The sequence below is a fragment of the Vigna angularis genome, chromosome 8 (genome assembly GCF_016808095.1).
Source record: "Vigna angularis cultivar LongXiaoDou No.4 chromosome 8, ASM1680809v1, whole genome shotgun sequence".
NCBI lineage: Eukaryota > Viridiplantae > Streptophyta > Magnoliopsida > Fabales > Fabaceae > Vigna > Vigna angularis.
The window spans coordinates 33,031,494-33,058,196 of NC_068977.1; the positions used below are offsets into that span (position 1 = coordinate 33,031,494).

Consider the following 26,703-nt stretch of genomic DNA (forward strand, 5'->3'; position numbering starts at 1 on the left):
AATTTTAACATGTAATAAAGACTGAAATACGATATTACTTTGAATTTAATTCAAAGTATTATAAAAACAAAGACTTAACTAATATTTATTACAATATACAAATTTAATTAAAAAACATAAAAGCTAAATTATTAATTAATTCTTATAATAACTAGTACATATAATTGTGCTCATTGTGTGTATAAGAACAAGTATGAGAATTAAAAAGGAACACTAAAATATGTAAACTAAAGAATAATTATAAATATCTATGCCTAATGGTAAATAATTAATTATTACAGTAATTTACTTTTGTAATGAACAAACCATAAAACTACTTATCACATGTACAGATTAAGAGAAAAGAGAGCGTTTCTAAACGTGGGAGAAGAAACTGGTTGGTGGAAATTTGAAACCCTCAAACGTTTTTAGAATTTTCTACCTAAAAAAGAAAGAAAGAAATTACCCCAAAAAAACGTTTCAATTGAAGAAAGCGCGTGAGTAAACGTACCGGTCATGCGCTGTGTCTTTTGAACGCTGTACTTATCTATACGCGCACACTTTTACACACATCTTCCACCCAAGAATCAAACAGATAGTTATATATAAAGAACCTCTTTGGCTGTCCCATACCATAATTCATGTCTGTTGCTTCTTTCTTCTCATCTTCTTCTCCCCTTTAATTTTATTATCGCTACTCCACTTTGCAAACACTACTCCAACAACAACAAGATTAGCGTTATGGGTCTCTTCCTTTCTCGGAATCTGGCTTGCAAATTCATATACCCTTTTCTTTTCTCCAAGAGAGTTTCCAAGGATTTGTTTCCCAAGCAGTTGGAGAACATGATGTCTCTGGTGTCCCCTCGTACTGGCAGGCATTTGCAGCGTTATGACCAAGGATGTCGCCAAGTTGTGGGGTGTGTTCTTGTTCCTTCCCATGCCTTTTTCTTCCTGTTTCTTCTTCTGGGGTTTCATCAAGTTCTGATTTTTAGGGGTTTCTTAGTTTCTTTCTTTCTCTCACTAAATGTTTCTCCCATAGTAATTTTACACTTTCCAGGGACTGGTTTTAATTTAAACTTGTTGAATTTGTAAAGTTATATTTGAAACGAGTGTTTCAAGAACTGAAATGAAAGAAATGGAAAGATAAGCACATATCAGAAAACAAAAACTAATTTTGAAAAAAAATAACCAAACTTACCAGCATCCCAGAGTCGAAGATGGTGGACACGCTTTGAAATTTTCAATTTTTTTCTCAATTGGGGGCTTTTTGTTTTTTGTTTTGGAAGAGGGTTTAAAGCGTGTCTTTGATTTAATCATTGATGGCCGGTGGCAGAAAAAAAATACATTTTTTGTAAATAATAATTTTTTTTGGTTTGGTGGGTTTGAAGTTAAATTTGTCCTTTTCTGTGTGTATATTGAGTTGTTAAGCTGACTTGTTCTGTGGGGTGTTTTTGGAAATGAACAGGTGCATTCCTTATAGATACAAGAACAATGGAACAAAAGATAAGGAGTTAGAGGTTCTTGTGATTAGTGCTCAGAAAGGCCATGGAATGCAGTTCCCAAAGGTATTGATTTTTCCTCCACATCTTGTATTGTTTTGAAGCTTAACTTTGGTTCATTTCAACCCTTTTTGATCTTGTTACTGATGTTAGAGTGTTATTTGGTCTCAGGGAGGTTGGGAAATTGATGAATCCATGGAACAAGCTGCTCTAAGAGAGACTATAGAAGAAGCTGGGGTTATTGGCAGTGTTGAGGTAAGTGTGTGTGAGCAAGTACTTTTTAGATTGGGTTTTTCTTCAGCCCTTAAATAATAGTGTCTTTGAATCTTACCTTATGTGTGGTGTTTGTTTGTTCTCTTGCAGAATAATTTGGGTAAATGGTATTACAAGAGCAAACGGCAACCCATAATGCATGAGGGATACATGTTCCCTTTGCTTGTTAAGAAGGAATTGGATAATTGGCCAGAGATGAACACAAGAAAACGCAGATGGGTAAGTGTTTAACCTATTTTTCAGTTGTCAAATTCACTTTCTCAAGAGCAATATATCTTAGTCATTTAACTTTGATTTTGTTAGTGTTCTAATGTTTAACTGATATGCATCATGCAGATGACTGTGGCTGAGGCAAAAGAAATATGTCCTTATCCTTGGATGAAAGAGGCTTTGGATGTGTTGGTAATGAGGCAAAATCAGCTGCAAAAGGATGTGGATATGAGTAGGCTGTAAATTATGTATGGGGTGTTTGGTTTAACGTTTCAGATGTGATTTTTCACGCCTAGAGAGGAAGTAGTAGGTTATAACTTTTGCATCTCCAAGGTGGTTTCTTACTTCTCAACGATTTTCCAAACACGGATGTGGCAGATAATCGCTTTTGGAATCCACTAAGTGGTAAAACAGAAGCACTCAGAAGCTGTTAGTGGAAGAGAAACTGAGACATCATAGCCATGAAGAGAGAAACCTGATTTTCAAGGTTGCAATTTCTCCCTTGAGTTTGTTTCTGTCTTCAAATTGGCTATAGTTTGAAAGTTTAGCTGAGTTTGCAGTGGGTTTAGTTGAGATCTAGCCATAGAAATCAGCTGTAGATGTACAAAATCAATTCATTCTTTGATTCATTTCATTCTTTCTAATGTAATGTATGTGTAGGTCTTGTGTAGAACACATTCTTCCTGTATCCAAAAAAATGAAAAAGAGAGTAACTTCCATCTTGTGACTGAAAACTACACTACACTTATCTTCTGTTACTATCACATATCTGAGACTTCAACAGCTTTTCTCCATTCATTGTGTGACTGGTGAGTTTGTGTAGCTAAGTTTAAACCTTTTGTATTCTACTGTAAAATGTCAGAACTAAATAAACTTATGATGATAGGAACATCACTGGCTCAACTCTGATCTGATCCTCAGTGCATCAAACACTTCATTTGATAATTTTTAATGTTTTTTCAATGATTCAACTTGAATGGAAGTGTTTTATGGAGTAGGGGCATAGCATGATCTGATATGAGGTCTCAGAAACTGAAGCAAATTTTATAAGCATAAACTGAATAAAATTACATTTGATGTTACACAAAATGAGTTCTGCTATTTTTGGTGATGAACCAAACACAAAAGACTTTGAAGCCAATTATTATGTTGAATAGCATCAAACTATGGAATCTTTGCGGCAAAACCTTTTTGTGGTTATGTTAGGTAAAGATAGAGTGGTTGAGTTGAGAAGTGAGAACACAAAGACAATGATTGAGTAGAGAATATACCTAAATTTGTTTTTGATAATCTCTTCCTAATAAAATGATAAGTATAAATAAAGTGAAATACTTTCTCCTAATCATATTTAATTAAAACTTCTCATCCAAAAAAAATGAATCATAATATAGGGTGCATACTTGGCTAAGCACAATCAATTACAAAGTTTCTTTATAGCCCCTTTCTATGACAATGTCATTGTTAGCAATTTCTTAACAAGGAAACATATTTAAGACAAACAGAGTCCTAATCAGTTAATTTATTAAAGCGTTTTTATAACTACCATAATTACCACTTTCTGCTGTAAAACATTGAAACTATCCTAAGAAGCTTCTTGTCATTTTTTTCAAAGTCTGAAGTGAGAGAAAGTTGTGTTTTTTAATGAAAAACAAAATCACGAATTAAAAAATCATTAGACACAAGGTAAGACTTTTAACTTAGGCCGGCCAGCTCGGATTATTACAAGTTAATTTAAATTGGAAAACTTTATTTTTACAAATTATTTAAGTTTATGATTAATAACATGAAATGAAACACTTATATATATATATATATATATATATATATATATATATATATATAGAGAGAGAGAGAGAGAGAGAGAGAGAGAGAGAGAGTATAGGAAAAGGGTACTCTTTGTATGAGTGATGAAAACATGAAACATAAGAAAGGACAAAGCATGCTACTAGGTCAAGCAATGAGATGATAAGGTAACATTATTACATGATTCTTATTGGCCAACCTAAAAGGTAGATGGAGATGGGTATTTATTTATTTATCTCTCACTCTATGGATGGCCATGGGTTTGAAGCCAATGATGTTGCCATCACCATTTCATATTATCAATCATGCTTGCAAAGTACCTTTCCAAAATGATGTGGAAAACATCAACTCTGTTACAATTCCTATATATAGTGATAGACCTTATATGGGTGGGGCTAGTCTCCATATTCTAACTCTGTCCATAGATTTATTATTTTTTTAGTTTTTTTAAGGTCAATGTGTTATTGGTGATTAAAGATAGTATTGTTTTAGAATACAGATTCAGTATATATATATATATATATATATATATATATATATATATTTTAATTACGTAACTTACAAATAATTACCTTGTGATCAAGAAAACGGAGTTTATCAGTTTTATACAAAAATTATATATTAAAATTATGCTTAATTTAAATATATAATTGTCTTTTTAAAAATTACTGCTCAAGATTTGATATTTATTTATATTAGAAGCGAGTTTACAAGTGTAACATCCCAAAAATTATATATGAACTACATTAATGAGACATCACATAATAATAAGATAGAACATGTACAAAACATAAGAACAAACCGAACGGTTATACAAGCGATGTATAAACCGAATGGTCCTAAACTAAGAGGTTGGAGGCTCCTCGCTCAACACCTGCTTCAGACGACACTCTTCACACTCTACTCACACCTACAGGGTGATCATTGCAAAGGAAAACCAAACAGACAAACAAGACAAGACAGAAAAGAAGGGTAAGCTAGTGTAATTTAATTAATCATGTTAACATGAAATTTAGACAAACATAATATAATTATACGCATATAGATATCATATAAGCATGTTATGACCGATCACTTTACTCTGACCGTCCGGACAAGTATGAATATGTAGCTATGGTTGTTCATGCACTCGTGGGAGGTAACCTGAAAACCTTACGATTACCATAGCTGGAAACCCAAGCTGCCACACGAGGTTAGCCCTTCATCCCTCACTGTAGCTGGAAACCCAAACTACCACATGAGTTTTGTCCGTTAGCTGGAAACCCAAGCTATCACGCGACCAAGCCTCCTACTATTCTCACCACCTGCCTCACCATTCTTTACTTGAGACTCGGTGACCATTAGAATGTCAGGATGAACGCCAACTTAGCACGATACCCACATTTATACTTTAAAATTCAATAACCATCCACGATACATTCCTCCTTGGAATACTCTTTCACATCCATATTACAAATATCATATCATACTCTCGCTTTGACATCATTATAATAATGCATACATAAGCCATTAAAGCAACTGAAATAAATATAAATATATCCCGAACAAAAATCACCAAACACATATAAACAATATTGAACACCCTATGAATGTTGGAGACCGAACAATCTCTCACTACCTAAAGAACAAGAGCGAACGGTCCATAACAGGTATGGCTAAAGAGATGGTCGAGCGATATTTAAAAACCGACCACTATAAGATACCGAGTACACAACATGACCGAATACTACAACCAGTCTAGGAACTAAGTTAGATCTAACGCTTATGGCTTAGACCGAACACTTATATTTTAAGCCGAACACCTATAGCTTAGGTCAAACACCCATAGCTTAGGCCGAACATTAAGATATAACCAAACGGTCATTAATGGGTAAGATCCATAAGAGGTCGAATGCGGTTAAGACCGAAAGTTATGATTAGACTGAGCACTAAATTCAATTGAATATTGACACAATACCGATCGGTCATTAACTGAAGATCCACAATAGCAGAACTCAGTTAAGACCAAGCACCAGAGAAAACCGAACGGTCAATGAAGGACCCTCAGCGAACTGCATAATTCTGATGACTGCAGAATTATGATCAACACCAAATCCTTACCAATTCCCTGTATTATTCCCAACTTCTAATCCTCCAAACTTGTATCATCCATATCTATACACATTAATTAAGAGTATCTAAGCCTTTCTAACATCATTAAGAGAGTTTCATCTCAGATTTGAGAGTCAATTCTGTATAATCATGAACTCAAGGACCGAACATCAAATTTTCTAGTTTTGGTACAATTTGAGTGACTTAAGGGTTCTAACAAATATTAAATAACTTAACCAGATTTTCCATACAAGCCAAACTCATAACAGACACAAATTTTCCATTTTCACTACCACACTTCCTCACAATTCACTCGACCAATGAACCAAAATTATGCAGAAAGGCATTCAATATGAACACAACACACACTAACAATTTCGAACACACAATCATTCAATTTCACATACATGCAGAACCATCAAGCAGTATTTTCATACATAGTAAATCATAATTAAATTAACTAGCTTCCCTTACCTCTTTGACCGAATAGAACAACGTTTATCTTCTCCAGAAATTGCTTTCACACCAGAAAATCCTAGAAACACCTATAGTTTACCGATTGGTGAAAAAAGACCATCCAACAGACCAAAATGAAGTTAGAAAGGAGAAGATAAGGTTGAAGAACACATGCAACCAGCAGGGCTACCTTGCATGTGGCAGAATTTTCCAGATTTTCACAAAAACTCAAGAAACGAAACTTACCCGTTCAAAACACAAGTTTGATCGGTGAATAAGAAAATATTGACACCAGGATGACTTAGGCACAATCTGATTGTAGATCAGATGAGGTGAGATGAGAGATTTTTTTAGAGAGAAGGAGGAGAAAAGAGGACAGAGCTTTGGAGAGTGATAATGGTTTCTCAGATAATGAAACCAACTTTGAATTCGACATTTATATATCAATATTATTTTATTATTAAATGCTCGGTCCCATTATCTGATGTCACTTGTTCACTCCCAAGGCTGACTCCTTTCCGTCTTTACATGAAACACTTGACCCTCTATAAATTAAATTTTCTAGGTTCTTACATTCTCCCCAAGAGATTTGAAGTAGAAGACAAGTTTCTAGATCTCTTAGACTACTTTTTAAACGTTAGACATTGATTTCGACCTTACACTCCAAAACAAAGAGATGTTTTTAGATGTAAGAGACAAGTCTCTTGGGTAAAACCGTCCAAGGAAAAAATATCACATACTTGTTTTGTTTTGAGACGATGAGTGAGGTGCCGGTCAATGGATGTTGATGAGGAATATGAATGAGTTTTTGGAAAGTAAAGGGAACGACAGGGTCAACTATTGTGTTGGATGAATGATTGTGTGTGAGAATGTTGTGGAAGGAAAAATGGAAGTTATCTTTCCATTTGGAAAGTGATCCTAAATTTGTAAACAATATTAGGGTTATATCAATTTTTCCTCGAGCGAGAAAAAATAAAGTTTAAATTTTCATTTGAATTTATTAAGAACTAAAAGCACAATTTTGTAATTGTTCCACAAAATTAAGTATAGATCTCCTTTTTATCATTTTACTTTGTTGTTATTCCTATCTAATCTATTCATGTTTTCATTCTTACGATTTTTTCCCCATCACCAACCTTACATATGACACCCTTATCAATACAGAACTAGGTTTTTCAATCAAGATTATTCATTAAAAAGGTAGCAAATATACTTCCTACTAACATTTATAAAAAATGTATTTTTTAATTGATCGAAACTGTAAAATATCAATCATAATAAAAATATATTTTATTTTATTTTAGAAAATAAAAATATTTAATTATCTATCTTACTAATATCTGTGACTAAAGACTCATTAGAAACCAGTAAGAAAAAAACAGCACACCCATTGTTGGACTTTGTTTTTTGTATTATTCTTTTGTGGTGCCTTTAAACTATGTTTCAATATATATATATATATACTAAAACACTAGCGTCAGTGTATGATTTTGAAGAAAAAAATTCAATAGAGAATTTGAACTTTTAATAGCTGTTTTGGTGTAAATGTTGTCCGGTGTGTTTTTGTTGCTTCTAAATGTCTGGGACGCTCTCTTCTCCTCCATTGTTGTCGTTCGCGCTCCTTCAGCTCGTACCGCTCATCTACTTTCGCCAACGAAGGGGGAGGTACCTGCGAAGATACTCCGACGCTCAAGTCAGATGTGAGTTATGGAGCCTCAGCTCTCAAGAAAGTGATTATATTATCACTGTAGAATATTATTTAGAGTTCCTCTGGCCTAAGTGGAAAGGACTTTTGCCCTGTCATTGTATTTATAGGCCAATAAAAATAACCTTACCTAAAAATCTGGTTAGTTACTCATAAATATCTTAACCGCTTAAAATATCTAAAATATTTTATCCAATAAATATCTTACTATACAATAGCTTTTCCAAATAGAAAGTAATAAATCCGTCGGTGATTGTTGAATTTTCAGGCAAATAACTTTTTCCTCCAAAATAAAATTTTAATAGTGAATAAAACTAAAGAAAATTAAGAACAATAAATAAAATTATCTCACTTTCTATTAATTTCTAATATCTTTCGCATAATTCATCTTTTGCTTTTTTTCTTTCCTTGTTTTTACTTTCTCACTTTCCATATTCTATTCAAAACAAAAACATCAGACACCTTCGGAGTATTTGTTTTGTTCTGATACGACAAGAGCATTGGTCAATGGAAACTGATCTGTATATGAAGTTTTGAAAATTTAACTTAGTAGATAGGTGTAAGGAAATTAAAGAGAGACACACTTATGAATAAGATCCGAGGAAGAGAAAAACTAAGTTATTTCACACTTCAAAAAATTAGCTTTAAACTATCCAACCAATGGATGGCTCAATCATACTCAAACAAAGAACACTGAGTAGAATTTCATTTGCTGTTTCATAGTGTAGTAGGTATTCATTTTCTGTTTCAGATTAGTATATGAGTATGATAAGTCTAGTGTAGTTTTGATTTTTGCTTTGCTACTTAGTTTGTACTAACCAGTTTTTCTTTTGATTTGATTAGCAACTTGAGTTTCTACTAACTAGTTTGTAACTTTTCTGACCTAGTATGATTTTGGTATGCTGTTTTTACTAGTGTATTAGTTGATTTTGCATTTACTTTTTGCTAGCTTTGACTAACATTTTACTATGATTACAGTTTTAATAGATGATTTTTGCTGATTCTTTTTGCTGTTTTAAACTTTCTGCGCTAGTTTTGATTGAGTAGTTAGTTTTACCTGGTAGCTTTTATTTTTATTTTTTAGTGCTATTTTCATTTCAGATTTAGATTTAATTTGCTGACTTTATTTTGACTAACATGTTTACTAACAATTTTCTTTACTAACCTTCTAACCAGTTTCTGATTTTGATTTAGTTGTTAACCTTGTTTCTGTTTTGCAGGTATAGCTACCAGCTCTTATTTTCTCCTTTCAGTTGCAGCTGGTTTATTTCAACCCTTACTTTTTGATAATTTGGTTCTTTTAACATGTTTGCTTTACTGATTTTAGTTCGTAGATTTTGTTCTTTTACTTTACTGATTCTAGTTCGCTGTTTACATTCCGGTACTTGATTTTACTACTGTTTTAATGTCTCAATGCTTTCTAATCAATTGGATCCTGTTCTCAAGTTCATTTCCAGTTTTTACAGTTTAGTTAGTTAATTCTATTAGTTTAGGTTTCATGCTTGGTTAGAATTAGGAATTTTAATTCTGCATTTTATATTGTTAAAATTCTTCATTCCAGTAGTTAATTAGGATGAATTTACATATGGTTGCATGTGAATTTTACCATTCAATTCAGTTCTACATAAAAAATCAGATTATGCATTTGCTGTCATTAGTGTTGTCACCCTAATACAGTGGTTTTGCTGCCATATTTGGTTTTCAGCCGTGATTTTGTGAATTTTACATTGTTAGACAGTTATTCGTGCATAGCATTAGTAGATTTAGGTATATGAATATGTTCGAAGAATTTCCATTGCATAATTCGTAGTTTTCTTTCTCTTAGGGATTTTGTCGAACACATTATGGAAATTAGGTTTTCTCTGTGACATTTTATCAAACACTTTTGTAATTCACTGTTCTGCATTGTTTTAGGTAGTTTTAATTGTTAGAACATGTTTCTTTGCATACTGTCATGCATTTTAGGTGTTCAGACATAATTTTCATGCATTAAAAATCATTTTACAGATCATTGCATCTTGTACATATAGAAAATCATGCTCACTCTTTTATGAGTAGTTTCTGCATTATACTAAAACTCTTTCTAATATATTTTAAAACATCAAAATTAGTGTCTATTAATGTATTTTACAAACACAACATAGGAACAATACAGAAAAACTCAATAAGTCCGTCCATACATTAAACAGAAAAACACATCCAAAGATGCATCCACTCCTATATCTTGTTCTGTTTACACCAAAAAAGACAAAACAACAGAAGCAACAAAACAAGAGGGTAAGTTAGCTAAAAAATACATATATTCACAATATGAGAAACCATGAAAATAGCATAATATTATACATACAATCTGATTCTTCTAGACTAGTTTATCCAAATAAGTACAAGTGAGTAGAATTTATGATGAAACTATGCACTTGTTGTGATGGTTAAATAACTTGTCCACTCGAACTATCACATACAAAATTAATCCCTCATATAGTCATAAAACCTTTGAAGCCGTTCTCATAAGAGGATTTTTTACCATTCTCACCACTACCTAATCATTTAGTGGATAGAAGATCGTATGATACCATTAATCTCTACAAACATGTATATATGGTTTTAATTACAACAACTCCATCTTATTTTTAATTTGTTGTCTGCTTTTACATGTTTATGCAGAAAACACTGAATCATTCTGTTTTCTGTTTAAATGCTTGAAAATACAAATCATGATAAAAATAAGGTAAGAATTAGGCACCTGAATATAGATAAAAAAGATATAAAAGAAAATGCCTCTTAGAATCTCTTAGTGTTCATATTAATTAGCATCACCTGTGGGTGTTTCAGTTCAGAGTTGAAACAAGAATAAAATTGAGTACACTTTTTTTATATGACAGAATATTTTGAGATAAGGACTTGTGATTAACTTTTAAAATAATTAAGAATTTAAGAGCTCTTATTGTAAAATTATATATATGAGGTGGATCGCCATTATTGTCAAAAAAAGAAATAATTAATATTTAAATATAAAATTCAAATACAATCAGATGTAAAATATTATAAAATATAGTTCAATTAATGCTTAGCAAGAGACACCGATTGGTTCCAATGTGAATACATTTATTATTCCACTTTTGACATTTCAAACACAATATACAACATGTCCTTATCAGATGTTCTAACTTCCAAAACCATTCATTAATGTCTTACAGATCTTTAATGTTAAGCAACATGTCAACTTAATTCTATATAAACAGTAGCCATATGAATTTCCATTAAGCCAGAAAAGACAATGCTCAAGTTATATAAATAAACATAGTGATCAAGCACAGACTAGGAAGTAGGAGATCAACAGAATATTACATAAGCAAATCAAAGTGGTACATCAAAAGAAAAATTTTCTTTATTTTGGTACACATGACAGTATTTTTCTTTGTATACATAGATATATCTTGGTAACATTTAATTTACAAATCTCTGCAGATTTGTGAATGGAAAAACTGTGTATGTAAAACTAAGTTTTCATACGAGGTTTCTTCTATGCATCAGCATCACGATCAGAAAAGAAATAGGCACTGCTGCATCTGGTGACAGAAAAAGGAGATGCTGATTTGCCATTAGAAATCAAAGGAACTCTTAAGCGACGACACTGAACAATGGGTGGATTGAAACGAGAACTCTTGAACCTTGCATACTTGGCTCTGATATTAAGATCAAAATCCACAGCTAAGTCCTTGTGAATCCCAGCATTTGTCTCCTCTTTATACTCACCAAGTTGTTTAGCTTTGAGCTTAATGAACCTCTGCCCTACAAACACTGCTTGAAGGAAGGTGGTGTTCTTGTGGCCTTGGTCAAAGGGTGTTAAGCTCACCCAACCAAAAGCATTATCTTTGTACCAAGCTATTGCTGTGATCTTCCTATAGTACACTATGATGTTGTTGTTGGGATTTCTCACTGTGACATTGACCTTGAAGTTGTAATACAAGGTGTTGTTGCTTGTGGTGAGGTTGAACTGTGTTAGAGAGGCATCGGTTACGTGGAACTTGACACTTGAAGGAGATATGATTATCCAGAAGAGGATAAAGGAAAACATGAACATGAACATAAGGGTGTAAAGTGTGAGGAAGATGTAGCAGAAGCCGCAGCGTGGTTTGAAACACATGATGATTGATTATTAGGTGTAAGTGGTTGATGAACATAAGCGTATTTGTAGCAGTTGCCATTGATGGTCTGTTGCTTGATCTTTTTCTTGGAGATTTCCTTGCAAAATACAAGTGACAGGCATTGACTTTTGCAGCTGAATTTTTTTTTCAATAAATTTTGAAATTCATTGAAATTTTTTTTAATGAATTTCAAGATTTGTTGAAAAATCTTTTTTAAAATTGTTGAAAAAAATTTAAATTCGTAAAAGAAAAAGTAAAATATATATTTTTTTAAAATATAAAAGATAGTTTTAAAATTTTATAAAATGCAAAAAAAAAGGAAAAATGTTGAGAAGCAGAAGGAGAAACAATCCTAAAGAAAAACTTTTCTTCAATTGTTTGGTTAACAAATACATGGAGAGATGAAAGTACAAAATATTTTATGTAAGAAAACAAAAGGGGTTTTTCATTATTTAATAGGTCATATATATATATATATATACCATCTAGTTTTAGGAATATATGTTGTCATTTTGCAGATCCATTTTCTACTCTGGTTTGTGATTAAAAATTGGAGATTAATTTAACATTTTAGTTTTTGGTCACAAATACTTAGTTTGTTATTTGTGCTATATTTAAGATTCAGAGTTTGTGGTTATTGGTTTTTTTATTACGAGCAATAGTTCCAAAATTTCATTAGCAAAAATTTGACATGTATCCCATCTAAGTCAATAAATGTTATAGCTAGGCCTTGTAGAAATTCCTGATATATAATAGATAAAAAGGTTTAATATGGAGGTAGGTATGAATAAGTGAAACCAAATATTCGTTCTAGCTTCCAAAATAAATATTTCTTAATAATAACTCAAAATAATTTAATTAATAAAATAGAAAAATAAACTTTGAAATACAATTGAATTTTTTTTTAATAAACATATGTATAATGGATTATTATGTTAGAATAAATTCATTTGAAAAAACATAAAAAAATGTGTAAATGGGTCAATATTTTTTTGCGTAGAACGCGTTTAGTATAAAACCCTACACAAATTAAGTATTCCATCTTTGACATTTTAAGCTCGACCATGTCCACGTCAAATGTTCCAACTGCATTGAAAATCATTCATTAACATTATACAAAACTTTAGAAGAAGATAAAGAATTGATTGATCATATATTTAATTTGTGCCCCCAAGTGAAATCCATGTTAATTTCTATGCAAATGGGGTCTGTGTGATGCATGATGCAAAAGTGTTGCATAACATGTGTATGAATGCACTGATAGAAAGAAAATGTTAAATGAATTTGTTAATATACTGATTATATTTTATAGTAATACATATTAGACGAGTGTGTTTATATTATTACTATGAGTATAACAAAAAAACATTAGACAAGTAATTTTATATATTAATCAAACAAGTTAAAAAGTACTAAAGTTATTCATACACAAATCATATTAGTTTTGTTAATATATTAAATGAGTTTGTCCATTCACTGATTAAACAAGTCTTGTAATAAACATTAAACGAGTTCGAACATACATTAATTAGATGACTTTTTCCATACATCGATTAAAAAAAGTCTAGTTACAAACACTAAAAAAACCTTTGTCTACACTGATTAAACGAATTTATTAATACACATTAGATGAGTTTGTTCACTCACGGATTAAATGAGTCTTAGAATACACACTACATAAGTATGAACATACACAAATTAGACAAATATAGAAATACATGTTATACAAGTGTGTCTATATACTGATTAGACAATCCAACAATACATATTAATGGAAGAGTCTAACAATACATATTACATTAAATGAGTTTTTTATGCATTGATTAGACAATCTACCAATACACGTCAAACAATGGGATCAGGTTATGATTTTGAAAGAGTTCATCATAAGTTTTATGTTGTTGATCATATATGTTGTGATCTTAGGAAGCTTATTACTGACACTGTTGCTATTATTGATTTAATTGAAATTTCTTCTCATTTTAATATTCTTGCTTCAGCATTTGCCATTGAAAGTTTATGTTGCAGATTTGGATTTTAGTTCTAATACTGCTAATATTAATGTGATGCTGATTTCATTTTTGAAGTTTATCATATTGGAGCAGATACTCTTATTGTTTATGATTTTAATAGTGTTCCTAGAGCAGTTTTCACTAGCCTTAGTGTTGATGCTGATAATTCTGCTTTTTCTGTTTACTGTTTTGCTTTACTAATTTGAAATTCTCTTTAGCTGATCTGAACATTGCTACTTTTGTAGTTTTTCATTTATTTGTTAATTTAAAAGCTTTAAGAATCTAATTGCATTATAGATTTGATGTGACTCTGAAGACTGTTTTGATGATTCCTTTTACTACTTTCTTTCATATTTTCTGTTTTAGTTTATAGTTACTATGTTGCTTTTTGAATTTGCAGTTTTAATTATGAATATTAGTAGCTTATTTAGATTGTTTTAGTTTATTGTTTTGTTTCTTTAGACCAGCACCTGAAATTGTATATTCCATTTAGATAAACATCCAGTTACACGATTACTTAGAGTTCCATTTTCTTGTAGAGTTCTAAGGGATGGTTTTGTTTCAAGCACTAGTGTAGAATTGGCCATTAACGTCACCCAGTAGACGTCCATCCACAAAAACACCAACGTAAATAATTGACCGGTGGCATATCCGTAAATAAGTGGGACTGTAGATGTTTGTTGTGAGGGGGGCCGGACGTCTATAATATTATACACGTCGGGGCCCCTCCAACGAACGTTTAACAGGCTGAAACAATTAACTCTTCAACTACCATGTCAGCAACTTAAACGTCCGTTGAGGGGGGGGGGAGACGCCTATAATATTATACACGTCGGGGCCCCTCCAACGGACGTTTAAGAGGCTGAAAAAGTTAACTCTTCAAACAGCAAGACAAATATTCTAAGTAAATGATCCAGCGAATAAAAAATGGTCAGTGGTTTTAGAAGGAAAAAACATGCATGGACATGATGATGACGATTCTCTTGATATACTTGAGACAACATCTGTTGCATCTAGACCCATTGAAGACCCAGTTGATGACATTGCCGATGTCATCCAGGCAATTCGTAGTGATCACAATGAAGGGATTTGGGAAAAAACAATATCTTAATAGGTTGTGATATTTTTTGTATTGACTTTATATGTATGTTCATCATAATTGAATTATTACTAACCTTGTATAATTTTTCAGGTATGTCGGCCTCAGACTCAGGATCGGGACAAACCAGACGTGGTCGAGGCGTCACACGATTGCCAGATGTGACATCTGGACGCGTGGATGGGCAGAGGAGACATGTTGACATCGACCCCAGATCAGGTCATCCATCAGGGCCAAATGCTGATAGGTTTAGGAGTTATCTGGGTAAGTTAGCAAAAAGTCATGTCTCTATCCTTCATGCAACTTGGGATGACGTCCCAGAGGTCGACAAGAACTTCTTATGGCAAGATATTCAGGTATGTTTACTTAAAAGATTTTTGATATACTTATTTCTTTCATGTTTTCTTATCAATAACATGTTTTTTGTTTTAAACAGCAACATTATGATATTCCAAACACAATACAAATTAGAAAGAAAGTGTTATCGCATATAGCGATAAGATGGAGGGATTTCAAGACAAGGCTGACACGACTATATGTCTTTGGAGACAGGAAACATGAAAATCCATGTCAGCAATATACCTTCACAGAGGAGGACTGGATACAGTTTCGTGCATCTAGAGAGTCTGACGAATGAAAGGTATGTTTCTTAACATCTGAAAAGTCTTTCATTGAGTTTTTATGATTTTACACTTATTTATATACATGGTTTCACAGGGTAAAAGGTTAGCTGCCCAAGAAAGACAAAGGCTAAACGATGCACCACACTTGTTATCACGAGGTGGTTATGCAAAACTAGATGCCTTGGGATTTGAGTCGCCGGACCTTGCACCTGCACCTGCTAGGTACGAGCTGTGGAAGGCTGCTCGGACTAAATCTGATGGGAACATGACATCTTCCTCAGCTGCCTTGATCTCACAAAGAATTGTAAGTTCAAATTTTAAACATTGTTTGATTGTGTATCTATCACAACATGTCTTCTAAGTAACTTAGTCTTTTTATGTGCAGGATGAGTTGGTTGAGCAGCAGACTCAGGGAACATTTGCTGGCCAAGGTAGGGACGACATTCTAACAATGGCCATTGGAAAGCTCGAGCACCCAGGACGTGTACGTGGAGTTGCTAGGGCGATTGGTCTTCCTGACTACTTTGGCCCTACACAGAAAACCACAACATCAATGAGTCAGGAGACACTGAGGCAGATGGACCTTCAGTGGGAGGAAAGACTCAACCAAAGCATGAGATCAATGGAGCAACGATTCATGGAGCAACTACAAGAACAAAAAGAAATACAAAGAGCGCTTGAAGAGAAGCTGCATTCCATGATGCAAGGCAACATGGGGACCGCTGAAACTCCCACACCACCTCGTGTCAGCACTAGAGGATCATGCTCTGCTGTAGAACCTACTCAGTATAGCGGTCAATATGAGCTGTTGGTTGATGGGGATCCCCCACGCATTGTGGCTGTCGGACGCGTGCTTGAGGGAGGGCAAACTATTCATGGTGTTCCCATATTACCCCATCACGTGCGTGTGACGATTGACGAGATTCGGGATCCCCAGGCTCAGGTGCCTGTACCCACTCCAGAAATTAATTTATTGGGGGAGGCCATAGGATCATTTATAGCCTGGCCTAGAGCATTGATCATGTCACACATCGCTACTCCACAGGTATAATGTCTTTTTTATTAGTATTTCTATGTTTATTCTTCAAATATTTGTTGATAACTCTTTGATGAAATTCTTATCTTCAGTTCACACGTCCTCAGAAGCAGCCGATTCATGATACAGTCATACATGAAGATGATGACATGGCTGAAGCGGAGGATGATCCTCTATCAAAGCTAATGACAAGATTACCCAGGTTGAAGAAAGCACCATTAGAACTATACTGGGATTTGAGAGTATTTGGTCTTCCCCCCCTTGTGCCAGTATATATCACATTGCCTGATGCATTGGAGGTGATTGGGGGAGACAGGATGTTGAATATTTCCATCATTCAACTGTGGTGCATGTAAGATAGTTAATTTTGTCTTTCATATTACTTTTATTTAGATTCTTATAGTTTCTAACAACTTAACTTTGTTGTTTTAGGTACATGGACACAATCGTTGTAGACCAAGGTCGGTCTTCCATGTACGGATTTGTTGAACCTCAGACTATTCAACCTTCTAGTAACACACTTGAAAACAGACAACATTATTTGCAAACATGGATGGATGAGTCAAAAAGAGACGTATACCTTATGCAATACATTGATAGGTAGGTGTTGTTATATGTAAAAGTTCATTATTAAAGTTTCCTTAATTAGTTAAATAACTATTTGTCCTTCGTGATAGGTCGCACTGGCAGCTGATGGTCATCATTTCCAAACAATGTAAAATTATATGGTTTTGTTTGTTGCATAGGAAGATGAAAAATGACTTGAGAACAATGCTTCAAGGGTAAGTGTTTCTCCAAAAATGACTTTGAATTTGATGTTCACCTTAAACTTTTATGATAAATATAGTTATATTAATTTTACTTTGTGTTTTCAATCTATACAGAGTTATTGGTAAATCTCGAGGTCAACTCGTTCAAATTTTGTATCCAAAGGTTGTAAGTCATTTATAGTTCTAATTCATTTCCTATGTTATTGAATGATCTAAATTCTTAACTATTTAGTTTGTCATTTTAGTGTAACCAGCAGCTAGATTCATGGGAATATGGCTTCTATGTCATGTGTTGGATTAAGACCATCATTCGAGCTGTCATTACAGATGACTGGAATGAGGTAATGATGTATACCTTGAATACATTACAAATCAAATTCATCTTCAAACATATATGAAACCATAATGAATCTTTCTTCAATTTTGCAGTGCTTCAAGAGTACATCTCCTATACCAGAGGACACAATTAGGCAGATAAGGCAGGAGTGGACAGCTTATCTTCTGCAAATATGGAGTTAGAAATAGTTTTATTTGTTGTTGAACATTGCTTAGTTTTAGTTTAAGTTTATATCTTGATAGTTTTGGTAGTGGATTATTTTTTACATTAAGTAGAACTTTCTTTATATGAAACGCATATATATATATATATATATATATATATATATATATATATATATATATATATATATATATATTATACTATATTGTTCTGGGACAATTTTTTGCTTTTCAGGTGTGGTTTTATTGCAAAAATAAATTAATTTTTTTTAAAAAAAGTACCAGTAGAGGTCGGTTAGTGCACTAACGGACGTCTATAAACGTCTGGTAGTGCACGAACCGACGTCCAACCCCTATCCCTAGTACAAAACCGTTCAGGCATATGGCCGTCGGGGGATACACCTTGGACGTCTGTGTAGACGTCAGGGCTCATACAGCGGACGTCTACATAGACGTCGGGGGTACACATCGGACGTCTATGTGGACGTCCGAGGGGTATATATCGGACGTCTACACAGACGTCGGGGCTGATAGACGTCCGATGTGTACCCCCGATGTCTGACTAACGTTACCCACAAAGACGTCGGGAGGAGATCGGATGTCAAAAAGTCAAAAGAACATACGTCTAAAGTACTTTCTGCATCAGTAAAGTTTTCAAGATGTTTTTCATATAGTGACAGTTTAATCCAATAATAATTATCTAATTTATCTATCTATTTTCTCTATCAGTATATATAATTTCTCTGTTGATTATAAATTTTAGTTTCATTTCAAAGTAACTTTATATCATAATATAAATTATCAATTACAAAATATAAAATATAATATCTAATATATATTCTTAAAAACATCTTTCATATATTTTAATTATAATATAGTTCATAAACTAAAACTATTTATTATATGTAAAAATAAGTATGAATCTTAGATAATGCACAAAATTTTAAAAAAATAGTATATAAAGGATTGAGAGATGCCGTGAGAAACAGAAAATTCAAATCTATTTATGTGTTTTTAGAGAAACACTAACACCCACTCTTTTGTTTCAGCACAGCATTGGACTCCTCTCCCTCTCTAACCTAACAGTTAAGGTTCTTCCTTCTGTTCCTTTCACTTACTCTATCACTTTGTGTGTTTTTAGAGAAACACTAACACCCAATCTTTTGTTTCCTCACAGCATCGCACTCCTCTTCATCTTTAACCTAACAATGTCACTCCCAATATCAAAGTTAAGGTTCTCTCTTTCTTATTCCATTTCCAAGTTTTCTCCTTTTCTTTCAAACCCTTCTTCCTTCTCTTCCTTTCACTTACACTATCACTCTCAGCCTCCTTCACCTGACCATGACAATGTTCACGACGTGGTCTCCCAATTTCGTCGCATGTTTCATATGCGTCCTGTTCCTCCCATCTACGAATTTGGGCAGATTTTGGGATCTCTTACACGGATGAAACACTATTCTACAACTATTTCCCTTTTTAAGCAAATGGAACTCAAGGGTATTCAGAGTAATTTTGTCATACTCAACATCGTCATCAATTGTTTCTGCCACTTACATCAAATGACCTTCGCTTTCTCTGTATTTGCCAAAATTCTCAAACTTGGTTATCATCCAAATGTCATAACCTTAAGTACCCTCATGAAAGGTCTTTGTCTTAATAGTGAGGTCAAGAAAGCACTTACCTTTCATGACAAGGTAGTTGCACAAGGATTTCGACTTAACGAGGTTAGTTACGGGATTTTGATCAATGGCTTATGCAAGGTAGGAAAAACCGGAGCTGCCATCAAATTGCTCAGAATAATAGAAAGTGGATTATGTAAGTCTAATGTGGTAATGTACTCCACTATAATTGACTCTCTATTCAAAGATAATCATGAAAAAGAGGCTTATGATATGGTTAATAAAATGATATCAAATAATATCATGCCTCATGTTTATATCTATAATATAATGATTGATGCTTTGTGTAAGGAAGGAAAGATAAAAGAAGCTAAGAATGTGCTAACTGTGATGGTGAAAGCTTGTGTGAAACCTGATATTGTTACCTTTAGCACTTTGATGGATGGAAATTTTTTAGTTAACCAGGTGCAAAGTGCTAAACACATATTTAATGCTATGACCCAAATTGGAGTAACTTCTGATGTTTACAGCTACAGTATCATGATTAATGGATTATGTAAGAGTAAAAGAGTGGATGAGGCCATGAATCTCTTTCAGAAAATGCACAAGAGGAACATGATTCCTGATGCAGTGACTTACACTACTCTTATAGATGGTTTCTGCAAATCTGGGAGAATAGCTGATGTTTGGGATCTTATTGATGAGATGCATGATAGAAATCAACAATTAAATCTAATCACTTACAATTGCTTGATACATGCTTTATGTAAAAACTGTCATCTAGACCAGGCATTTGAGTTATTCAAGACAATGATGGAAAAGGGAATCCTGCCAAATATGTACATCTGGAACACACTTATTGATGGAATGTGCAGAGGAGGAAGACTTGAGGAGGCACAAGAGACCTTCCAAGATCTTTTAATTAAAGGCTATCCTTTAGACGTACATAGTTATACTATTATGATCAATGGTCTTTGTAAAAAAGGTTTAATTGATGAGGCATTTACCTTATGGTCCAAAATGGAAGACAATGGCTGCTTACCTGATGCAATAACTTTCGAAATAATGATTACAACCCTTTTTGGAAGGGATGAGAATGATAAGGCAGAGACATTTCTTCGTGAAATGATATTTAGAGGCTTGTTGACATGATAAAAGGTGAAATCTCATTTCTGTATTTAGTTACATTTATGTCTTGCTACATATTGTACTTGAATGGTTTGTATATGTTGTGTCTGTTTGATCAGAGAAGTGTGACCTTACGCAATTGATGCTTGTCTTGCTACGATTTGGATGTGAAGAGTTGAAAATTTTTAACTGTTTTTTTTACATTGCATTGCATTGCATTGTCTGTCAAGACCAAAACCCTGACCTCCCTCCATAAACTCTAATGGTTTTTTTTTTTCAAGTTTATTTAACTTTCTAGAGGTTCTCTACCACTTAAGTAATTGAGGAAGTGTACTATCATACTATATTATCTTATTGATATTGATATAAGTCATGACAAGTTTCAAATTGTGTAAATAAGGTTCAATCCATTGAAAAGAGGGCCCACCGGTAAATCCATGTAATTGAAATTTTGGATATTTTGTTATAGGTAGCATATGCAATGACTCTTTCTGGCTTTTACTGCAGCGTCCCTGTCTCTTAAATATTTTACCTTGAAGTTTGAAATTGTCTACTATATTAATTGCTAATCATGGTGGTGACAACATAAGGATCCATGTTAGAAGCAGGCTTTCTGTCCTCAAATTAACATTTACCTTTTTTCTGTGTCTCTTCCAACTCTAATTTTTTTACCTTGAAGTTTTGAATATTTTGTTATCAAGTTGTAGCATATGCCATTACACTTTCTGGCTTTTGCTGCAGGATCCAGTCTCTTGAATATTTTACCCTGAACTTCTTCAACAAATCCTACAGTATCACACCATCCTTCGTGTGTGTATGATTCCAAAATAGTTGAGTTGTTATCACTTTATTAAGTTATGAGGTGCCTCCAATTGATAGTTTCATAAGAAAACTGCAATTAAATTAACATTGTATCATAAGAAACAGTAAAAGGTGGCATTTTAAAGATACAATTCTTTGTGGGATTATAATCTGCATAAGAAGTATGAAATTGTCTGCTGTATCAGTCCCCTGATAGACCCTGGGAGACTGGGACTTCAAGAGAAGTGTGAAATTGTCTTTTTTTTATGAGAAGTGGACTTCAAGAGTCTGGGACTGTCCCACATATTCTAGATATGTTTTTTTTATGCTTCTTGCATATATAGTTTACATCTATTATGATAGCCTATATGTTACTGTCTTATATATCTGACAGTGTTTTATCACTCCAATTCACGTGCTGTGTATAAACATAGTCAAATCTGTTGCAGAGACTTAAAACTAGTCACAATATTCATTCACTAAATTCTTGGAATGCAGGTAAGTTCATTTAATCATTTCCTGCACATATGAACAAAATAAAATTGTGTAGCAGAGCAAACAGTTCATTTATGCATACATTTGGCGTATCATGTTCTACAGATAAACTTCAAATTTTATTATCAAACTTTGTTTTGTCATATTCTATTGAGCTTTTTGACACAAGTTATCCATTCATTCCAAGTCCAGAATCCACTGATGGGTGAAAAAAAGAAATATTATATTTTTAATTCAATATACAATTTTAATCTTGTTTATTTTTTTTTATGTACCATGCCCAATTCATCTATATAGGTCAAAGGCAAATGGCATTTTGATAAGAACACTGTAATTGGCCTAATTTATTTTACCTCACTAAATTTGTTAGAATAAAATAACTAATGTAATATAAGAGTACATGTCTAAAGTGTGAACTCAAGAATCAATTCTTGTTATTATTGGTGAAGTCATTCTCAAACATACAAAGGACAAACTGAGGCTTAAAAGACGTCAGGAAACAACAATTCCTTGGGTGGTCTAAACACGTGTTCATGGTTCCCAGAGGATTGTGGTCTCTTCAATCATGGAGGTGACTACATAAGGATCCTTGTTTCCATTATTAATTGCTAATCTCATAAAACATCATAAGATACCAAAAGATGATGAATTACCCAAGAGAAGGTGTTGATGTCTGCAGTTTCATGTTTTCCAGTTAGACGACTCTCATTACCTTTTCCATATCCTGCAATGTGCTCTTTGTGTCTCAATCCAAACTTTTCCGTGGCCTTCTTAATCACCCCATAACCACCCTCTTTCATTACATCTCTCAGAAAATCATACATTTCAAACAATAATAACTCAAATATATAACTCTTCATCTTCAGCAGAGATTCCAACAGAAGGACCAACTTGGAATTCCCTCTACAAAATAAGCATAAAATTATTAAATATTTTTAATTTTTAATGAAAGCCAATCACATTGTAGTAATAAATAGAAGACTCATTAGTTTTCCAAAAAAGATAAGTTTGTTCATTAAATCACACCATGGAAATGCTTTGATAACACTATTATCAGTCACTACAATTTAAGTATTTAAATTTCTGATTGTACCTGGCATAACCTCTCTATTGATGCCACTAATGTTAATTCCTGCATAAACACAAGCTTTGTAATGTGCATCTTCAATATCACGACCATAGGCTTTATCAGCACAAACTCCACAGTAGTATGGTCCCTGTTCAAGTTAAACATTGATTGAGTTAGAATTATGAAGAAAAGAGAAGAGAAATGCATAGATTAATTCAAACAATAATTGATTATTTTCATTAACATTAATTTTACCCAATTAGTATGTTTTTATAAATTAAATTCTATTTATGTAAAACTTATTTGACACAAACACGTGGTTCTCTTGTGTTCATTACACAAGAAACTTGAGATTTTGACAAATAAAAATACATTAATAAAATAAGTTTTTAATAATTTATTTGATGTGTACACATAATTAAGTTTACTAAGTTTTATATTGAGCACAAATTTTAATGTACATTTAACTTTTACAGACTGTTGAGACTTATTTGAGGTTGTAAAGAACACATATCACCTCTAGAAAGAAGTTGGAGTTCATTGCGCCAACTATAAGTAGTTAATCTTTTAGATTATTGAAATACAATTATAAAGTTTATGATATTTTATGAATTTAACTTGTAGTGTTCACGTCAACCGGAGAGCTTTGAGTGCGAATATTATGTGATGAGGCATATGTAGAAAATCATATCCGCAAATGTTCTTAACTTATGGAATTTGGTAATGTGAACATTTTATAACTAACATCTTAAGTATTTATTACTATAAGTTGACTCAAACTATTTATTGTGTAGATTTTCGGTGACACGTCTCTCATGGAGCAAAAGATCCTAAAGGAAGTTCATAAGTAATGTGCTTTGTTCCTTTTAAGTGTTTATTGAAGATGATATTAGGTATTTTCTGAGGTTTTGTGTAAATATTAGATGTATTCATTATTTGATGAGATTATTTTATATGTAAATAGTAGAAAGTATAGTCATTATTTAGTTTCTTTTATATGCTATCTTGGGCTGTTTTAGACTGTTGTGGTCTAAATTTTATGCAGGTTTGTATATGGTAAGTAATACATACAAACATGCTATTAAAAAAAGTGAAACTTTTTATACTGATTAATGTTTGGACCAGTATAGAAAGTGACATTCTATACTGGTTAAGATTTTTTTTTATATTGGTTGAGGCCTTAACCAGTATAAAAAATTAAGCTTATTATACCAGTTAGCACTCCAACCTGTATAGAATGTCAAACTTTTTATACGTGTTAGTTAACGAAAAGGTATAAAAAATCTGGATCATATACAAGTTTATCTTGTCCTTAACGAACTTTCTATACCAGTTACAAAATGGTATAAAAATGGACTTTTTATATCGGTTCTAGAATTGGTATAAAATTGAATAGTTTTTATATTTTTTTTATTCTATTTTGATTCGAAAATTGGTATGAAAAATCTTTTTTAACTGGTGTAAAAAAATTTCTATAATAATGTACTTTGAAAATCATTCATTAACATTTTTCAAAACATCATAGGAAGATAAAGATTAATTGATTGGTCATACATTTAGTTTATGGCCAAGTGAAATCCATGTCAAATTCTATGCAAATGGGGTGCGTGTGTGCATGATGCAAACCAAAGTGCTCCATAAAATAGGCAAGTTTAGAAAGCCACCATAATGGATTTTTACCTCTAAAATTACATAAAAAAAAATATGAAAAAATTTGGTTTGCCTTTCAATCGGTTAATCTTTATTTGGATATACATGTTTGCTTTCGTTATGCATTAACTATATATTTATGTCTGTTTCTATATTTATATAGATAAACATGTAACACTTTTGATAACTTTGCAGATGAGGTAATGAAAAAATTTGTACAAATTAATTGACAATATAGGGTGTTATATATAGAAGTTTCATTCAGCTTCAGCATCACGATCAACAAAGAAAGAACGACCAACTCTACAGTTTCTGACGCTAAAAGGAGGTGATGATTTACCCTTAGAAATCAAAGGAACACTCAAACGCCGACACTGAACGATGGGAGGATTGAAACGACTACTCTTGAACTTTCCAAACTTGGCTCTGATTCTGAAATCAAAATCCACAGCCATGTCATTGTAAACCTCGACACTTGTCTCTTCTTTATACTCACCAAGTTGTTGACGTCTGAGCTTAAGCAAACTTTGCCCTTCAAACAATACCTGAAGGACGGTGGTGTTCTTGTGGCCTTGGTCAAAGGGTGTTAAGGTTACCCGACCAAAATCATTGTCTTTGTACCAAGCTATCGCTTTGATCCTCCTATAGTACACTACGATGTTGTTGTTGGGGTTTCTCACTGTGCCGTTGACCTTGAAGTTGTAATACAAGGTGTTGTTGTTTGTGAGGTTGAATTGTGTGATGGAGGCATCAGTTACATGGAACTTCACGTTTGATGGAGAGATGATTATCCAGAAGATGATTGAGAAAACTATGAACAGCAATACGAGGGTGATGAATGTGCAGCAAATGCAACGTATGCAGCGGTCTCTGCAACACATGGTGTCACTGATTTTCTAAGGTTTCTAAGGTGATTGGTGAAAGATGGCTTAACAATTTTTTTGCTTCTAAGGGTATTTGAAGGAGTTAACCATTGATGGTTCTGGTGTGGCTTTGTCACTGATTCAGGTTATTTCTGAGAGTTTTCTTACATAATACAATGCAAATGCAGAGAGAGGCATTGACTTTTGAAGGCCAAGTGAAGAACTTTTCAATGGTTTGATTCACAAGTAACAATGAAACTTAGAAGAATAAAATAGTAATGGCATGTGAAGAAAACAGCAAAACTAGGAAGCTTAAACTTTTAAAGATATGGATTTGAATAATGGTCATGAGATTCTAGCTATTGCATTAATTTTATCAATATAATATATTTCTAAATTAAACAGCAAGATATATTAGAACAAATTCATAGACTCGATTGAAAAAATAATTAAGTTTACTAAAAAAATAATAGTTTCAAGATCTATTGAATAATTTAATCATTTCTCTCTAAAAAATACTGAGGATTTATTTACTATGTACATACTTTAATTTATTTTAATATTAGATGATACAATATTTTCTTAGACCAACTTTGTTTATGCAAATTGAAACTTGGTGTTTAAGGTATGTTTATATATTTTCTAACTACCTAATTTGTTTTAAAAAAATAGCCACTTTCTGGTACACTGGAAATAAACTATTGAGTCCAGGAATGCCTATGCAGTTTCCAAGAAAAATAACAATTCAGAAAATTAAAACGAAATATTTATTTATTTGCACCACAACATTCGGTTCTAGCCTTCTAGAAAAAGCCGACAAGAAGAAAATTAAGTACATATTTACGCAATTTATTTATAAAAAGGGGCTATTCAGGT

General features: G+C 32.9%; 5 protein-coding genes across 7 annotated transcripts; 3 read left to right on the top strand and 2 right to left on the bottom strand.

The window, feature by feature from the left end:
- Positions 1-602: 602 nt before the first annotated feature.
- LOC108343780 (nudix hydrolase 18, mitochondrial) lies at positions 603-2,695 on the top strand. The gene is made up of 5 exons (XM_017582166.2): positions 603-896; positions 1,445-1,544; positions 1,650-1,733; positions 1,842-1,970; positions 2,088-2,695. Exons 1-5 carry the CDS (start codon positions 721-723, stop codon positions 2,202-2,204), a joined length of 606 nt encoding a protein of 201 aa, XP_017437655.1. The 5' UTR covers positions 603-720; the 3' UTR covers positions 2,205-2,695.
- Positions 2,696-11,382: 8,687 nt separating this feature from the next.
- On the bottom strand, positions 11,383-12,390 carry LOC108345463 (NDR1/HIN1-like protein 10). Its single transcript, XM_017584055.2, has one exon. The coding sequence runs from the start codon at positions 12,161-12,163 to the stop codon at positions 11,540-11,542; it is 624 nt and encodes a 207-aa protein (XP_017439544.1). The 5' UTR covers positions 12,164-12,390; the 3' UTR covers positions 11,383-11,539.
- Positions 12,391-15,385: 2,995 nt separating this feature from the next.
- Positions 15,386-18,252, top strand: LOC128193606 (uncharacterized). Its single transcript, XM_052867473.1, has 10 exons — positions 15,386-15,631; positions 15,712-15,915; positions 15,993-16,202; positions 16,284-16,943; positions 17,027-17,286; positions 17,367-17,534; positions 17,612-17,716; positions 17,819-17,867; positions 17,950-18,045; positions 18,134-18,252. Exons 3-10 carry the CDS (start codon positions 16,164-16,166, stop codon positions 18,221-18,223), a joined length of 1,467 nt encoding a protein of 488 aa, XP_052723433.1. The 5' UTR covers positions 15,386-15,631; positions 15,712-15,915; positions 15,993-16,163; the 3' UTR covers positions 18,224-18,252.
- A 951-nt stretch (positions 18,253-19,203) lies between these two features.
- On the top strand, positions 19,204-22,326 carry LOC108344046 (pentatricopeptide repeat-containing protein At1g62720). Of its 3 annotated transcripts, none has more exons than XM_017582512.2 (2): positions 19,204-19,293; positions 19,380-22,326. In XM_017582512.2, exon 2 carries the CDS (start codon positions 19,411-19,413, stop codon positions 20,971-20,973), a length of 1,563 nt encoding a protein of 520 aa, XP_017438001.1. In that variant the 5' UTR covers positions 19,204-19,293; positions 19,380-19,410; the 3' UTR covers positions 20,974-22,326. The 3 variants fall into 3 exon arrangements, with proteins under 3 accessions (XP_017438001.1, XP_017438000.1, XP_017438002.1); XM_017582511.2 differs by having other exon boundaries at positions 19,211-20,979; positions 21,691-22,326; XM_017582513.2 differs by having other exon boundaries at positions 19,212-19,287.
- A 2,864-nt stretch (positions 22,327-25,190) lies between these two features.
- Positions 25,191-26,153, bottom strand: LOC108344015 (NDR1/HIN1-like protein 10). Its single transcript, XM_017582476.2, has one exon. The coding sequence runs from the start codon at positions 25,843-25,845 to the stop codon at positions 25,222-25,224; it is 624 nt and encodes a 207-aa protein (XP_017437965.1). The 5' UTR covers positions 25,846-26,153; the 3' UTR covers positions 25,191-25,221.
- Positions 26,154-26,703: the final 550 nt, after the last annotated feature.

What these genes read in the sequence shown, in the direction of transcription:
- LOC108343780 (XM_017582166.2), top strand. Translation starts at nt 721, where the DNA reads ATGGGTCTCTTCCTTTCTCGGAATCTGGCTTGCAAATTCATATACCCT. An exon ending in GGATGTCGCCAAGTTGTGGG is followed by an intron (nt 897 to 1,444) that starts GTGTGTTCTTGT and finishes GGAAATGAACAG; the next exon opens with GTGCATTCCTTATAGATACA. An exon ending in GGGTTATTGGCAGTGTTGAG is followed by an intron (nt 1,734 to 1,841) that starts GTAAGTGTGTGT and finishes GTTCTCTTGCAG; the next exon opens with AATAATTTGGGTAAATGGTA.
- LOC108345463 (XM_017584055.2), bottom strand. Translation starts at nt 12,163, where the DNA reads ATGTGTTTCAAACCACGCTGCGGCTTCTGCTACATCTTCCTCACACTT.
- LOC128193606 (XM_052867473.1), top strand. Translation starts at nt 16,164, where the DNA reads ATGACATCTTCCTCAGCTGCCTTGATCTCACAAAGAATT. An exon ending in TTCAAATTTTGTATCCAAAG is followed by an intron (nt 17,868 to 17,949) that starts GTTGTAAGTCAT and finishes TTGTCATTTTAG; the next exon opens with TGTAACCAGCAGCTAGATTC. An exon ending in TTACAGATGACTGGAATGAG is followed by an intron (nt 18,046 to 18,133) that starts GTAATGATGTAT and finishes TCAATTTTGCAG; the next exon opens with TGCTTCAAGAGTACATCTCC.
- LOC108344046 (XM_017582512.2), top strand. Translation starts at nt 19,411, where the DNA reads ATGTCACTCCCAATATCAAAGTTAAGGTTCTCTCTTTCTTATTCCATT.
- LOC108344015 (XM_017582476.2), bottom strand. Translation starts at nt 25,845, where the DNA reads ATGTGTTGCAGAGACCGCTGCATACGTTGCATTTGCTGCACATTCATC.